The sequence below is a fragment of the Primulina huaijiensis genome, chromosome 7, assembly GCF_012295235.1.
Source record: "Primulina huaijiensis isolate GDHJ02 chromosome 7, ASM1229523v2, whole genome shotgun sequence".
NCBI classification, from domain to species: Eukaryota; Viridiplantae; Streptophyta; class Magnoliopsida; order Lamiales; family Gesneriaceae; genus Primulina; species Primulina huaijiensis.
The window spans coordinates 7355725-7372699 of NC_133312.1; the positions used below are offsets into that span (position 1 = coordinate 7355725).

The 16975-nt window shown below is 37.0% G+C and overlaps 2 protein-coding genes across 2 annotated transcripts; one reads left to right on the plus strand and one right to left on the minus strand.

The window, feature by feature from the left end:
- Positions 1 to 4821: 4821 nt before the first annotated feature.
- On the minus strand, positions 4822 to 9646 carry LOC140980991 (polypyrimidine tract-binding protein homolog 3-like). The gene is made up of 15 exons (XM_073447167.1): positions 9491 to 9646; positions 9292 to 9390; positions 8952 to 9023; positions 8787 to 8863; positions 8600 to 8681; positions 7384 to 7507; positions 7020 to 7084; positions 6900 to 6949; positions 6749 to 6790; positions 6621 to 6657; positions 6466 to 6502; positions 6372 to 6385; positions 5861 to 5968; positions 5522 to 5665; positions 4822 to 5344 (listed from the first exon to the last, which is right to left on the minus strand). The coding sequence occupies exons 2-15, from the start codon at positions 9346 to 9348 to the stop codon at positions 4955 to 4957; spliced, it is 1299 nt and encodes a 432-aa protein (XP_073303268.1). The 5' UTR covers positions 9349 to 9390; positions 9491 to 9646; the 3' UTR covers positions 4822 to 4954.
- A 1821-nt stretch (positions 9647 to 11467) lies between these two features.
- Positions 11468 to 13337, plus strand: LOC140981385 (sugar transport protein 10-like). Its single transcript, XM_073447772.1, has 2 exons — positions 11468 to 11814; positions 11904 to 13337. Exons 1-2 carry the CDS (start codon positions 11679 to 11681, stop codon positions 13181 to 13183), a joined length of 1416 nt encoding a protein of 471 aa, XP_073303873.1. The 5' UTR covers positions 11468 to 11678; the 3' UTR covers positions 13184 to 13337.
- The last annotated feature ends 3638 nt before the right edge of the window (positions 13338 to 16975 follow it).

A 16975-nucleotide genomic window follows, 5' to 3' on the forward strand; every position in this document is an offset into this window, starting at 1 on the left:
GGGCAGAAACAGTCAAAACCGCTTGTTATATTATCACTCGTTCTCCTTCAGTGGCGATTGATCTGAATACTCCGATGGAGATGTGGACTGGGAAGCCGACGGATTATTCTCATTTGCATGCATTTGGAAGTCCTGTGTACGTTCTGTACAATGAGCAAGAAAGATCGAAGCTGGATTCGAAATCCAGAAAATGTATCTTCTTGGGTTATGCTGATGGAGTAAAGGGGTTTCGTCTGTGGGATCCTACTGTTCACAAGCTTGTCATCAGCAGGGATGTTATCTTCGAGGAAGATAAAATAAAGGGAGACAAAAGTACACAGAATTCAGAAACTACTATATTTCTGGTGGAAAATAAGACGGACGAAGGTCAAGTTTCTTGTGAAGCAGTACCAGAGCACGAAGAACAAGAACATGTTGAGTCTGAAGTTTCCAATGTGAGGCAGTCAACTCGAGACAGAAGACCACCAGGTTGGCTTTCAGATTATGTCACTGAAAGCAATATTGCATATTGTCTATTATCAGAGGATGGTGAGCCATCGAGTTTCCACGAGGCTACTCAAAGCTCGGATGTATCCTTGTGGATTATAGCAATGCAAGAAGAGTTGGAGGCATTAGACAAGAATAAAACTTGGGATCTTGTTACATTACCACGAGGAAGGAAAGCCATTGAAAACAGATGGGTCTATAAGATCAAGCGTGATGGCAATAACCAAGTGGAGCGGTATCGTGCTAGATTGGTGGTAAAAGGGTATGCTCAGAAAGAAGGCATTGACTTCAATGAGATATTTTCTCCTGTGGTTCGGCTTACAACAGTCAGAGTAGTGTTGACATTGTGTGCGGTGTTTGACCTATATCTAGAACAGCTAGATGTGAAAATGGCGTTTCTTCATGGAGATCTTGAAGAAGAAATCTATATGCTCCAGCCAGAAGGTTTTGCGGAAAAAGGCAAAGAAAAATTAGTTTGCAGGTTGAACAAATCTCTGTACGGTCTCAAACAGACGCCGAGGTGTTGGTACAAGAGATTTGATTCATATATCATGAGCCTTGGATACAACAGATTGAGTGCAAACCCTTGTACATATTTCAAGAGGTCCGGTGATGATTATATCATTTTACTGTTGTATGTGGACGACATGTTGGTAGCAGGCCCCAACAAAGATCAGGTCCAAGGATTGAAGGCACAGTTGGCTAGAGAATTTGATATGAAGGACTTGGGACCAGCAAACAAGATTCTAGGGATGCAAGTTCACCGAGACAGAAGTAACATAAAGATTTGGATTTCCCAGAAAAATTATTTGAAGAAAGTCTTGCAACACTTCAACATGCAAGATAGTAAGCCAATTTCGACCCTTCTTCCTGTTAACTTCAAGTTATCCTCCGAGATGTGTCCTAGCAGTGAAGCAGAGAGGATGGAGATGTCTCGAGTACCATATGCATCAGCAGTGGGAAGTTTGATGTTCGCTATGATCTGTACAAGACAGGACATTGCTCAAGCAGTGGGAGCAGTTAGTCGGTATATGGCGAATCCTGGTCGAGAGCATTGGAGCACTGTCAAGAGGATCCTTATATATATTAAGGGTACCTCGAATGCTGCATTATGTTATGGAGGATCGGATTTTACACTCAGGAGCTCTGTCGATTCAGATTATTCAGGTGATCCTGATAAGAGGAAATCTACTACTGGTTATGTGTTTATACTTGCGAGGGGAGCAGTAAGCTGGGTTTCAAAACTGCAGACAGTTGTGGCGTTATCTACAACAGAGGCAGAATACATGGCAGCTGCTCAAGCTTGCAAGGAAGCAATATGGATTAAAAGGTTATTGGAGGAGATCGGGCACAAACAAGAAAATGTTTCTTTGTTTTGTGACAGTCAGAGTGCCTTGCACATTGCAAGGAATCCAGCTTTTCGTTCCAGGACAAAACACATTGGAGTTCAATTACACTTTGTGCTGGAAGTAGTAGAAGAAAGAAGTGTGGATATGCAGAAGATTCATACAAAGGATAACATAGCTGATTTTCTGACCAAGCCAGTAAACACTGATACGTTTTGAGTGGTGTAGATTCTCAAGTGGTCTAGCGGAAACGTAAGCAGCAGGAAATGACAAGATTGAAAGGATGTGTGGAGATATGTTTGATCCTCAATCAAATCTCCAAGTGGGAGAAATGTCGGCAAAGAAAAGTCAAAGAAAGAATATTAAAAGTTGGCTGAATTTTAAACGTGTGTGGTTTTGGCTATGCAATGCAGGAAATTTCGTGGAAATATGAATATGCGTTTTTAACGCGTATTCACACGGACAATGGGCTCTATAAATATAGCTATCTCTTTCATTCTGAAATCATCCCTTTTTCGAGTTTTCTCTCATCCTATAGCATTTGAGTGCTTAGTTCTATAATAATTGTGAAATGTTTGTACTCCTGTATTAAGAGAGTGTGTGTTTTCTTTGGAAACACAGTGAGTGAGTTGTATACCACAAAATATTATAGTTGAATTCTTTTCAGCTTGCCCGTGGTTTTTACCCTAGTAATTTTTAGGAGTTTTCCATGTAAATCTCGGTGTCCATTTTATTTTTTATTTTCGGATTTTATTATTTCAAATTACCGCAAGTTGGACCAACAGTGATATCGGCTCTCATCTTCTTTGCCCTTGAAGGGGGGAAATATTTCGTCAGAAAGGTTTTGTCCATGTCTTCCCAAGTTATAATGTAACCTACAGGTAAACAATTCTACCAAGATTTAGCTGTATCTCTCACTGAAAATGGAACTAACGCAAGCAAATAACATCTTTTGAAACTCCATTATCTTTAAAGATATCACATGCTTCGAGAAAATTTACTATGTGAGCATTATGATAATCCATTGCTGCTCCCCCAAACTGGACTTAAGATTGAACCATTTGGATCATGGTAAGCTTTATCTCGAACTGGTGTGCTCGCATCATCATTCTTGTGATGCTCGATCAAATTTTCTTTCGACATCAATCAATTTAAATAAAATCAAATAATACAACTTGTCAAAAGTTGAAAAGAACGATCACAAATCAAAGTTTGGGTTAGGATCTCTTAAATTCCAACAAAATTGAACTTAGCCACGCCTAGAATCCATGATCAAATCACGTACTAGATGTTCAATCATAATGAAAAAACGAGAAGAAAGAAGTATGAGAATAAATGCAATCAAGAGTTGCTTGTCGCATGCTCGCCCCTCCCTCTCTCTCTTGTTGATTTGCTGGCGAAAAACGGTTGCTGAAAAGTCCCCCTGAAAACCCAAGTCTCCACTTATTTATACCTTCAAATTTTCCATATTTTCTACACAAAAAGTTTCCTTATACACTTCACGTGTCGCGCCATATTGGCTGAACTTTTCATCCGCTGAGGTGCGCAATGCTTGGTCTTCGTCATTTGAAAATTTGCGAACCTGGCTGTAATTTTTTTTCCATCCTAGGCACGCGATTGTTGCCTCTTCGTCACGGATAATTCGGGTCACCCGCTGTTGCGGATGATAATGCCTGCTTTACCGGGACTTGTCACGCCAATTTTCCATAAGTTCAACCCTAGCAGGAAAAATCCACCGCATGCTACTGCCAGTCATCGAGCTTCAATTCTGTCTTTTCCTAAAGTAATTCATAATTATATGAGCAAATGCAATAATTCTCAAAAACTTGAATTACGTACGGAAGACTTGAAAAATCATGCATGCATGTTGCTTAAAGGACTCAAATGAATTATATTATTAGTATGCAATTTGATTCATATCAAGCAACTCTTGTTAGATCAAGTCTTATCTCGAGGAATACTCAAGCTCAACCTGATAAACAAATAATGCAAATAACATGACAAGTAATTACAATACATAAGAACGCTACTATAGTCTGGAATGCCCGCTCTCCAAGCCTACTAGACACGATAACCGATAACCAATAACCGATAACCGATAACGGGTATTATTCTCTAATCATGCTTTGTATCTTATCTACTATCCTAGCCTTCAATTAACTAAGGATATTATCAGATCATACCTTCATCCATAATCAATACTTTCTTTGGGAACGATAGCTTCGTATCTTGATCCTTGTGTTGCCGACCACTCCAGGAGTGCTTCGTAGCTTGTCGAGTCTTCATAAACAACTGAAAAAGTCTGGAATAACACTAGAATCGAGAGGAAACTTATACTTGGTGTGCCTTGAAATGAAATCTGAGTTGGCCGAGTTTGGAAGCTCGGAACCGGCTTCTGCCTTACGTGTCATGCTCCCTTTGAAACCTCATCGGATGGCGATCGGAAAGTCCGATCTTGGGTTCAGAAGGTCCAAACTCTTACCTGTCGATGCTTATTGGACGTGTTATTGCTTTGATGATTGCATGAATTGGGAAGTTCCGAACTCCTTTTCTTAAGGATTGAATCGTTCGGAGGCTCCGTAGTCTATCTCGGGTATGGATAATGAAAATTTGTGTCCTTTCATCTTTAGAACTTCTCCGTGAAATTAGAGCAGCTCCAAGAATAATATTATATATACATAGAGTATTTTTAACGGTAACGTGGTAGTTTTAGGGGTATAAGAGAGTTGAATTAAACAAATCAAATGCTTGTGCTGGGGTGAAAAATAAACTTTCCTTGGGGTCGATGAAGTTTAGTTTGATTGCTTCCAAACGCGAAACACTCCATAATAATTGCGAATCACAATGTATATAAATATATTTCTAAATTTTGAACATGCTAAATATATTGACGTTGAAATAATAATAATAATAATAATAATAATAATAATAATATTTGGTCATGTGTTCAGTGCTATTCTCACCCCGTGTTTGTCCATCGATCTTCCTTTCTGCCTCAAGTTTTTACACATAAAAATTTTATTACACAAAAGAAAAACATATCTGATCCCAGATTAAAGAAACAAAATGTCCCAAGCAGTACACATGGAATGTAAATTTACTGTCTACAACAACGAAGTGATTCAAATGGTTTGCAGCTGAGAGAAGGAGATTCGTACGGTCGAACCACCAAGTGATGTGGCATGCTTGCACACAAGAGCTTCTGTAGCCTGCTCTTCATTTTCAAAAAGGACGAGAACCTGTTTCTTTCCTTTCATTTCAAAGAGTTTCACACTAACTATTGTTCCACAGTCCTCCAAATGTGCCACCATTTCTTCTTCAGTAATATCCTGAGGAATAGTGGAGATGTGGATCATTTTGGTTGGCGAACAACAATACCGGTAATTTTTAACAGCATTACGATTGTAACGGTTGAGGTTAGAACTGGAGTATTCATGGGTATCAGCTCCAGTTGTAATGTTTGAATGCTTGGAAAAGTTCACCTCTAAGCGCTTTCCAAACAACATAGCACCCTATATGAAAAGCAAATGTAAGATCGACAGCAATTGAAATCAGGAAAGCCACACATTTTCAGTATTTCATACTATTTCCATGCATTAAAACCAAAGGTCAACATACTTTCGAGCGAGAAATAGTGCATCATTCAAGCAATCTAACTATACATAAACTTCAAAAGCAATTTACTGGACCTTCAGAAAATGCACAGCCAATTCAGCCTGAAAGCCATCACTCATTTGGACTAATGCATGATCTGGCTTATTTCGAAGAAGTTTGATTCTGATAATGTTGCCATACAGCGAGAATAAATTAAAAAGCTTGTCCTCGTCAATTCTCTGCATAAAAGAAATTAACATGATGTATTGAACAAAAGAAGTCCTGATGTTCAAGAGTCCTACTAAAAAAATTAAGCAGCAGACGTGCAACTCTCTTTCTTTTTTAAGTTAGATTGGAGCAATGCTGACAGCAGCTTGTAATTGGCACGCAAATCTTTGTGTGTGTGTGTGTGAGAGAGAGAGAGAGAGACTCACATCAGGGTTCAAATTAGATACAAGAACCGTGCACCTGTCATTTGTACCACTGATACCTGGAGGCAAACTGCCTCCAAATGCAGCAGCAATGACAGCAGCATTACCCATCTAAAAATTAAGACAACAAGAGATCCAACACAAACATTTTCAGTGTCTTCTCCAAATATTTCACATGTAATTCTGGAGCCAACCAGAATCATAAATAATAAGATATCAAAGCTTAAATAAGCAAATACAACAAGCCATCACTCCTTCATGCAAGCACTTGCGAGGACAAGCACAAGATTGCATAAATACATCATGACCATGCTTTATGCGTACCACTTTCCATTTGGTTGGAAAAGATGCTAACATACACAAAACTCAATGAATTAAAACAGGTTACGTAATAAGAGTTGTGATGGCAATATCATAAAATTTTTTAAAAGGAACACGACAATGGTGCTGCTGCAAGGCTCTGATAGGCAATCACATAGCTTCAATTCTAAATTTATCAGCATATAACCCCCACCTGTGGAAATCCAACTGAAAAGGAAAAAAAAGAGAGAAGTTAGAAACAGTAAGAAACAAAAAAGTGACAGGTTTTTCAGAAGTTAATTAGAAACCTGGATGGGCATATAGGCCTCCATCTCCATACCCAGGCTGTAGCAAAATGAAACAAAAGTAGAAAATCCAATCACAAAACAGAACCATGGATAAAAAGTAAATAATATAAACAGTAATATTGCAGAAGAATGGCTTTTTCTTGAGTGTACTTGACCTTTTGTTCTGAAGGCAAAGATGGATTTGTGAAATCTCTACATGGAGAAGAGAACACAGTAGCACCTCATCAAATACAGAACAAATCTTGAGGAGAGAAAATGACATTAAGAAAACTCACCAACCTACCGAGAACGATCATTATTATAGTTCACTTGCAACTCTTCAAGGCTAGAACAAAGAAGAGCTAATAAGATACCGATATAGCAACAACACAAGTTGTGGGAGCATACACATCAACAAATGCATGCACGTAAACCATATAATGTTTAAAACTCACTTTGAGTACTGAATGTCCAATTGACAGCAACCATCATATATATTTCGTCCCTGTTGATAGTTGCAAGAGACATGCTGACTTCATCTCATATAAATAACAAATATTATACACCCAATATACCTGGAGAGAGTTTCTTGAAGTAATAGCATTCTGATTTGATTGATATTGAACTAGAGCTTGGAAACCTATATATTATGCAGGTAGGATTAACCAATATCAGTCAGAAACTATAACATAGTAAGCAATCCTATGCATTAAAAATGCAACTTGTAGAGGCAGCATAATCTCATGATTAATAAAGAAACAACAGACATTCACAAATCACAATCCAGGTAAAACTCATTCCATATAAAAGAGTAAGAATTCAATCATTATGCATAAAAGTTTCCTTAAAACCTGGAGATACTGACATAGGAAATTCTTAATGCCTAACAAGATTAGAATTAAGAAAGCGAGAAAAGAGAGAAACTATGAAGATGCTGACCAGCCGACTTCTGAAACGTGACGATCTTCTCGACAAATCCATGAGGAGAAAACACCTGATGCAGCACTTCCACAGTAATAGGATATAGCATGTGATGTATTGTAACTAAGAGAATTCGATTAGGCTGATCATCCAGAAAGAACCCAACAGCAGACCAGCATAGGGACACAATAGACAGAAGAGCCCAACAGCAGACCAGCATCGAGACAGAAGAGATAGAAGAGAAGGAAATGAATAGGATAGAATACAGAAAGAGAGACAGGCAAGGATATAAAAAGATAAATCAAGCATGAAGAAGTAAGAAAACTAATAAACAAGTTAAAAGAGAAGTTGCAACTAATTATAGCCTACAGGGTATAACAAAATTCACCCTCCCCAAGAGTAGGTAATTACCACCCTTGTACTTTCAATTGTAATACTTAGCACCCATAAATAATTGAAAACAGAGATGGTAGAAATAAAAGTCAGCACATAGACATTTTTAGAGATGCACAGGGCACACAGGAGTTTTTATGAAAATGGACACCTTTGTATTGACAGGAACCAAGAAACCAAGAGGCGTGATTTACTGTTTTTAACTCCGAGTCTCTGTCATTGATGGTAGCCGTAGATAGGTGCAGCAATGGGATTGGAGGGTTTGGGCAGAGTAGGGGTTACATGTGGATACTAGGAAAAAGATGAATAGATAAGTAAAACCCAAAAAAACGAAAGAAAAAGTGAAGAAGAGAAGAGACAAATATATTTTGGAATATAAATATCTTTTGACTCATCAATCTTCTCTACTTGATAATATCCTAATTCAGAATTCCTAATAAAGAAAACTGAAGAGTAAATTAGTTATTTCGCGAAAAAATGTAAGTAGTAATTGTGATTCTTAAGAAGGAAAGTATCGGTAATCATATTAAACCTGGTGGGTGTTGCAACTACCCAATAATATTAGTTAATCATATCCCGTAAATTGTATAAAAGGTCACCTACGGACATATTTATGAAATATATGCTAATTAAACAACTTCATAGAAAAAAACAACGTTCTAAGCTAAATGATGATTCCTAGCAAGTAGCACCCACATGATGTTAGCGCATATAATCTCTAATTAATATGACGACGAAAACTTTACAAAGTAACATTAACTCAGACAATTCAAAATAGGTAAAAGAAATATAGGTATCCAAGAAGTTGAAGAAAAAATGTCAAAATTTACGAAATAGTCACCTCATCTCCTCGTGGTTGAGAATTCTGATCCATAGTTGTTAGCTCTTGGTGTGATGAGAATTGAATGTAAACATTTCTACCCCTACGGACAACAAGAACTAATAGACCAAGTGGATACCAAAACAATAGGAGCGTTTTGAACAAGAAGTTGAATTGAATGGAGAGACATAATCAATCTATCGGATACCTTATGCTTGGCTGAACATTTGTGTAGTATTGTATTGAATTTACTGCTGAAGGGATATCTTGCATTTGAATGAGAGCCTGCCATTTGGGTAAAAACAATAATATAATGAAATATACTTTTAGCCATGCATGTATAGCTCCTTTAAAACTTTAACAAGAAACATACTTGATTTTTGGCTCGAAGCATCACAAGCTTGGTTATAACGCCAAATGGTTGGAAGATCTGGAGCAAATCATTCTGGGAAAAAATGAAACAAATGAAATGGTAACAGGGACCGAACCTAGAACTATTCTGCAGCTTGTGGTATAAATAGATACATGTAAGTGTGTGAGTGAAAGCGCCTGTGACAATTAAACTTCCGAAAAGAAAATCGGTGAACGTAGTTTCAGATTCTTACCACGACAATATTAAACAGAGATGAACATTCTAAAAAAACATATCACCAGCTAACTATAAAACCCAAAAGCGGAATTCACATATTCATAGTTAGATTGAGATATCATACCTCGGAAATCTCATGCCCCACATTGCGGACATGGATGACTTTTGAGGGTTCGGCCATGACAAACTAGCTTGAACCAAAACCAATCTTACCTAATTTAAACTGACATCAAACTGATCAATCAGCACACCCTTCCCTTGCAATTCATCAATTCAACAGATTTTTTCAAAATTAAAAATCGATTGCAATTGATGCACAATACATTTTAGCAGCTGAAAATCCCATTGCGGTGCAGAATCATTAGTGCCGGAAAAATGACAGCAACGAAGGACCACGGTTTGAAGAGTCGGGAGCTAGGGTTTGCGTTCATTCAACATACAGTAATCTCTCTCTGTCTTAATTAATTTATGTTTTTTAACAGTCACTCTTCAGAGATCACTGTCTTGAAAAAGAACAATCAAGTTGTAATCTTCCTTTGGTTGAAGCAAAATAATCTTTCTACATTGTCTTTTTAATAATCAATAAAATATTAATAATATTATTTATTAACAGTAATATTATAATTTAAATTCAATGATTCAATTTATATAAAATAAATAATAAGTAAATATATGATTGGATAAGATAAACTATAAATAAATTAATAATGTGCAACTTCAAACGGTACCTTATTGTAGAAGATGTCATAGTTTTTCGTTCTCCAAATTATGATAATTAAAAAACAACAATATCCCTATTGAAATGATCTCCATGCACATGATATATTTTGTCTGGTCTTCTATGAGACTGTATCGCTGATCTTTATTCGTGAAATATGTTAATTCGGTCTATACATAAAATAAAAAGTAATATTTTATACATAAAAATAATATTTTTCACGAGTTGGGTTGGAGATTCTTCTAACAAAAATTAACTCATGAGACGGTCTAATAAATTTTTTTTTGTTATATCTAAATTATAGGTTTAATTTATTTGCAGAGTGATATCTTGTTACATTAAGTAGTTTTCATGTCATAAATGATTACGAGTCTATATATGACTTCGAACAATAATGATGATTTTATTAGTAATTTAAACATCACTCATTGTACTAATTTCTTTTCCACATTTTCTCAATTTTAACCTTATTTACCATTATTTTAGACGTAGAAAATCATAATAAATCAAATATCTAAAAATTCTTATTTTGTGAAAATAATAACTAAATCAATTATTTAATAAAAATTATTAACACAAGCAATATAAATATTTCATATATTATATTATACACTAACAACATATGTGATTTGATATTAATATATACTACATCATAAAGTTTGAGGTCATAATTAGAGTAACCACTTTGATATGATATGACCTATCAAAACAATTTTTTTTCAAAGTTACCCAAACATCCAGTATAAACGATATTTCATTTTATATACTTATAAGTATTTTTAACACATCTCACCAGTCTTTCTCCATATTTGTCGTCGCTAATNTATGTGTGCTTATCTTAAATTACTTTGCAAGTCAGAATTACTATTATTAAATTTAAGTTATTTACAAAATTTAATTCACCAATTTATCAATGGTTTATATACCAAATGATTTTTACTCGAAGCAAAAGAGTAAGAGTGAGTCTCATATGAGACCGTCTCACGGATCCTAATCTGTGAGACGGGTCAACACTACTCATATTCACAATAAAAAGTAATACTCTTAGCATAAAAAGTAATATTTTTTCATGGATGACCCAAATAAGAGATCCGTCTCACAAATACGACCCGTGAGACCGTCTCACACAAGTTTTTGTCAAAGAGTAAACCTTTTCCATTTTGATATATTTGCCTTCAAATTATAAGAATTAATGGGTTCCAGTCATAAAAACTCTGAATTTTTGTATTTTTTAACATGAAACTTTCTTGAATGTGTTTTTGAACAAGTCTAAAAATATAATAATAAACTAAAAATCCTTTTGATTATGAATGATAGTCTATAATTTTTCGATTGTTAATTCTAAACAAAACCAATTTTCTACAAAATGAATTCAAGGATCGGATAAATAGTGGCTTATAAATTATGATTATATGGATGATGATCATTAAATTTCTGAAAAATCAAACAGAGAAAACCATGTCTGTCCTCTGATCTCTTATTCACGGTTGGCCATGCGTTTATCCTCTTTACTCTCTATTTATAAGTAGCCGTCAACCTCGTTACCACTTCTTGTAGGTCCGAACTTCTGAAAATAAAAACATTAAAAAAAAAGGAATAAAAAAATTCAGAGGTCTCTTTATTAGGGAAAAAAATGTATGTAGAAACATGTAGAATTGTTTAGAGTGCCTCTCTATCCGTTAGTTAAACTTGTCTTTTTAATTGAGGTTTCATTAGTTATTCAGCGTTTGAATATCAATCAGAGGTGAAAATACAGAGTAACTTAGAAAAATTAGCGAGTTGATCAAGTTAAGATGGCAGTAGGAGGTATCGAAATCGGGTCCGGAAGCGGGGCGAATTATGAAGCCCGTGTGACGCCTTTTGTGGTCATCGCCTGCTTGGTTGCGGCGACGGGTGGCCTGATTTTCGGTTACGATATAGGCATCTCAGGTTCGTCTCATTTTACGTTACGTATGTTTGTTCAAATATTTTGGCAAAAATGTAAAAATAATCATGTTGATTGTGGGATGAATTTGCAGGAGGAGTTACGTCAATGGATGAGTTCTTGCAAAAGTTTTTCCCCGGAGTGTACGCGAAGCAACACTCTCCAGGGAAGAACTATAATCAGTATTGTAGTTTCGAGAATCACTTGCTTACCTTATTCACTTCTTCGCTGTACTTGGCTGCACTAATTGCTTCCTTCTTCGCCTCCGCGACAACCCGAGCATTTGGCCGCAAAATCTCGATGACCGTTGGAGGTCTAGTCTTCCTGTCTGGTGCCATACTCAATGGTGCTGCTTTCGATGTCGAGATGCTCATCATCGGCCGTATATTGCTAGGTGTCGGCATTGGTTATGCTAACCAGTCCGTACCTGTTTACCTCTCAGAAATGGCGCCTCCAAAACTAAGAGGAGCCCTCAACATTGGCTTCCAGATGGCCACAACGATCGGCATTTTTGCGGCAAATCTTGTTAACTACGGGACAGCGAAGATGAAGCACAATGGATGGCGGGTTTCTCTTGCTTTGGCTGCTGTTCCTGCTGTGATCATGACGATTGGTGCTCTTTCCTTGCCTGATACTCCTAATTCCCTCATTGAAAGGGGAAAGAAAGAGGAGGCACGAGAAATGTTGCAGAAGATTCGCGGCACGGCGCATGTGGACCTCGAGTACAGTGATCTTGTGGAAGCAAGTGAAGCATCAAAGCGTGTGGAGCAACCATGGAAGCAAATAACAGAAAGAAAATACAGGCCACAATTAATAATCACTTGCTTGATTCCCTTCTTCCAGCAGATCACCGGCATCAACGTCATCATGTTCTACGCGCCTGTTCTTTTCAAGACACTTGGATTCGGGAATGACGCGGCGCTCATGTCTGCGGTTGTGACAGGCCTGGTAAATGTGTTCGCCACGGTGGTGTCAATCTTCACAGTCGACAAGTTCGGGAGAAGGGTCCTGTTCTTGGAAGGTGGAGTACAAATGATCATCTGTCAAATCGCCGTTGGATCGCTGATTGCCTCGGTTTTCGGGGTTTCGGGTGAAGGGTCTTTCAGCAAAGGAATGGGAGACCTGACATTGGCGTTGATATGTGTTTATGTGGCTGGTTTTGCTTGGTCTTGGGGTCCATTGGGGTGGCTTGTTCCCAGTGAGATCTTTCCACTGGAAATCCGATCCGCAGGGCAATCGATCAATGTGTCTATTAACATGTTTTTCACATTTATCATTGGACAACTTTTCTTGACAATGCTGTGTCACTTGAAGTTCGGTCTCTTCTACTTCTTTGCTGGATGGGTGATGCTGATGACGATTTTCGTGTACTAGTTATAATAACCAGAACGTATAGATTAAAAAAACATAGTATGTTAGTAAATTAAAAAAACAATGCATCTTTTGTACGTTTGAGAAACTCTCTCTTTTGCTTCATTAATGCTCATCATCTGTATCTATAGAACCTATTAACAAGCTCTTCTTTTTACACAGCAACCATATGTATATTAAAAACTTTACGGGCATTCCAAAATTATATAAAATTTTAAATATTTAATAAGACGAAAATTAAATACTTCATAAATGCCTCCACCTTCCCTTTCAATTTTACCTGCCGAATCATTCATGGGTTTTTTTTATAATTAATTTAAAAATAAAAATTTATTTAAAAAATAATTTTTAAAAAAATTTATTTTCACATATACTGTACGAAACACGGATATAGATCAACGTGAGCATTATCCGTGCTTGGTAAGCACGGATGCTCCAACGTGGAGCATTATCCGTGCTTCGTAAGCACGGACGCTCCACGTGGCACGGATATCAATAATAATTTTTTTGCCATATATTCGTACTTATTTTTCTATCAATAATTTTTTGAATCTTCACGTGATTTCTGAATTTCATTCAATAATTGAATCTTCACGTGATTTCTGAACTTCAATGAATGAGTTCTAAATTTCCTTCAGTAATTTCTTTCTATATATATAATGTTGTGAAATTCGATGAATGAGTTATAATTTTTCTCTTTCATTCTGCATAAATTTTCTCTCAAACTTCATCGGCAAAATGTCTAACATCGATTTACTCTTATTTTTTTGGTGTTCATGTAGTTATCGATAATGGATCAGTTGAATATAATATTCCATTTGTTAGACCGATACGAGTATTACGATCTATTAATTTGTTGGAGTTGGTTGAAGTTGGGCATAAAATGTTAGGAATCGATCCAACGAAGTTTAATATGAAGTTATCAACCAAATATTCATTCATGGAGAGATCATCTTGGAATGAAATTCAAGTCAATCTCGTTGATGATGACGCTTTACAGTTTATAATGCAATGTGACAATATGCATATGTTGCATTTATACGTGGAAGAAAATTCAATTGAGCATCATATTGGATTTGATGATCATGAATCCTACGTTCGACATGCATCCGATTCGGGGTTCAATAACCAACCCGGTACTTTTACATACGATGGTTTCCAGGATCTAGAACCTTATGTTCCACAGGTTACTGAAGGACTCGATAATATAAATTTCGATAATGTAAGTAGGTCTTGGGATCAATATATCAATGTCTCGTTGGAACAAAATCATGCTCCATATTGGCCGAATACAACATTAGATACGAGTGCTCGTTTTCCAGATCTGGCCACTAATAATGATATTTCTAGGAGTGATTCTGAACCCGATATGTCATATAGTGAGTCTGAAGAAGAAGAAATTAATGATGATGAAGAAGTGAATACATTTTCAAATCCTGATGAGGGACATTATCTCGGCAACCATCTCGTGACACTTTACAGAGGCAGACCATACCATTTCTTTCAAACACTTCTGAGATGCCATAATTTTTCAATAAATTTTTTTGGGAAGAGCCTCTTGATTATGTCGATGTACCTTCTGGAATGTGAAGAAGCTATTATAATCCGGAGAGAGGTGAATTATGCGTTAATATGTTATTTAAAGATAAGAACGATCTTATTGCATCTGTGAAGGATTATTCCGTTAGAGTTGTTAGGCGTGACTACTGTGTCGTGGATAGCACACAAAGTTTGTGGAAATTACGTTGCAGAAATCATTCTTCTACGGTCATTTGTCGATGGGGACTACGCGCTTCTTTGAAGACCAAAACTGGTTATTGGAAAATAACAAAATATGGCGGGCCTCACACATGTATATATACCTCTGTTGGTATAGACCATAAGAACTTGAACAATGATATGGTGGCACATACGCTATTGGGAGTTGTTCGTTGTGATCATTCGTACTAGATTAAGTATGTCATTGAAAATATGAAAGATAAATATGGATATCAAATCTCGTATACGAAAGCATGACGAAGTTTGAAACGTGCTATGAAAATTGCTTATGGTACATGGGAGAGCTTCGTTCAATTACTTTCAAAATATATGTGTGCTTTGTCCAAATATAATTCGAGAACAGCTGTGGAGTGGAAGCATCTCAGAGCCAACACTGAAATGATTAAGACACTGAACTATGTTTTTTGGGCATTCAGGCCGTGTATTGATGGGTTTCGACATTGTCGAAAAATAATTAGTGTCGATGGTACACACTTGTATACCAAATACAAGCATAACATGTTGATCGCTGTCACTCTGGATGCGAACAATCAGGTTCTACCGCTAGCATTTGCTATTGTGAGTGAAGAAACATCAGATTCTTGGAAATGGTTCTTGTAGAATCTAGGACGACATGTCGTTTGTGGTGAAAATGGTGTGTGCCTAATTTTTTATAGGCATAAGGGAATTGTGCGAACAACTGTAGATCTACCATATTTTCAACCTCCTTATGGTGTGCATCGTTTTTGTTTGAGACATATGTGTTCAAACTTTAATGCTAAATTCAAATATGTGCATTTGAAAGATTTATGTTGGGCGGCAGGCACAAGAAATCAAATTTGTAAGTTTGAAGCAACAATGGAGGCAATTAAGCAAAAAAACATTTTGGCGCACAAATATTTGGCTGGAATTGCGAAAGAAAAATGGAGTTTAGCTCATGACAGTGGTTGGCGTCGTGGGGTGATGACAACCAATATGTCAGAGTGTTTAAATAGTGTGTTGAAGGGTGCTCGTAGACTTCCTATATTTGCGATAGTACAGTTGACACTTCTGAGGTGCGTACAATATTTCATTGAACGTGTGACAAGAGGTGGTCGTATGGTTCAAGAAAATCATCTGTGGTCAAATTGTGCATGTCGAAAGTATGAGAAATGAGCGAGAAAATTTAGTGAACATCGTGTTGCCAAATATGATGTACGTGAGCAAACTGCTTCAGTTGCAACTGTAGTATGACCAAGTCATGGCCAAAATATGCAGGTGGTCAAGTTATCAACGAGTGATTGTTTATGTGGTAAATGGACGATTTTTGGCATACCATGTTCCCATGCTAGTTGCACCGCTAAGTGGCACTCGTTAGATCCCACAACACTTGTACAACCATGGTATAACATATCTGAGTACTTAGCAACGTACGAGGGTAGATTTCAGTCTTTTGCAGATGAGAGAATATAATGGGATTCTCCAACGTTCAAGTTGCACCACAACCCGGTTAGACGTAAAAGAAGAAGAGTTGGTAGAGATAGAAAAACTATATTGAGAAATGAGATGGACAAACTGGTAGTTAGAGAGATACAACAACGATGAAGTTGTACGTAAATCACCTTGAGCAATAAGAAATAATTAATATCGACTATAACGATGTACACAATTTTTTTTCTTGATATTTTAAAGTTTTGTGCAAATGAAGTCTTTTGATAAATTGTGATAACGACTTTTATGTAAACTACTTAAATTTTTTTAAAAAAAAGTTGGAAAAAATTTCTGCTGACTCAGTGCCTAGGCGCTATTCAGTGTTCGTTGCAGCGCCAGTTTTGTGCAAAATTGGCACCGCGGCGCTACATTTTAAGCGCCAGCTTTGCGCAAGTGTAGCGCCGCGGCGCCATCTTTTCGCAAGGCTAGCGCCGCAGCGCAAGCTTTACGCAAAACTAGCGCCGCGGTGCTATATTTAAAGTGTGCAGCGCTAGGCTTGCGCAAGACAAGTGCCGCGGCGCTACTCGCTAAGCGCTGCGGCGCTAGTGTCATGAAAAGCAAGCGCCG

Coding starts and splice junctions, on each gene's coding strand:
- LOC140981385 (XM_073447772.1), top strand. CDS start 11,679: ATGGCAGTAGGAGGTATCGAAATCGGGTCCGGAAGCGGGGCGAATTAT. Junction 11,815..11,903: donor TTACGATATAGGCATCTCAG/GTTCGTCTCATT, acceptor ATGAATTTGCAG/GAGGAGTTACGTCAATGGAT.
- LOC140980991 (XM_073447167.1), bottom strand. CDS start 9,348: ATGGCCGAACCCTCAAAAGTCATCCATGTCCGCAATGTGGGGCATGAG. Junction 7,508..8,599: donor CTCAACCACGAGGAGATGAG/GTGACTATTTCG, acceptor CTGGATGATCAG/CCTAATCGAATTCTCTTAGT. Junction 5,345..5,521: donor TGGCTGTGCATTTTCTGAAG/GTCCAGTAAATT, acceptor CTTTTCATATAG/GGTGCTATGTTGTTTGGAAA.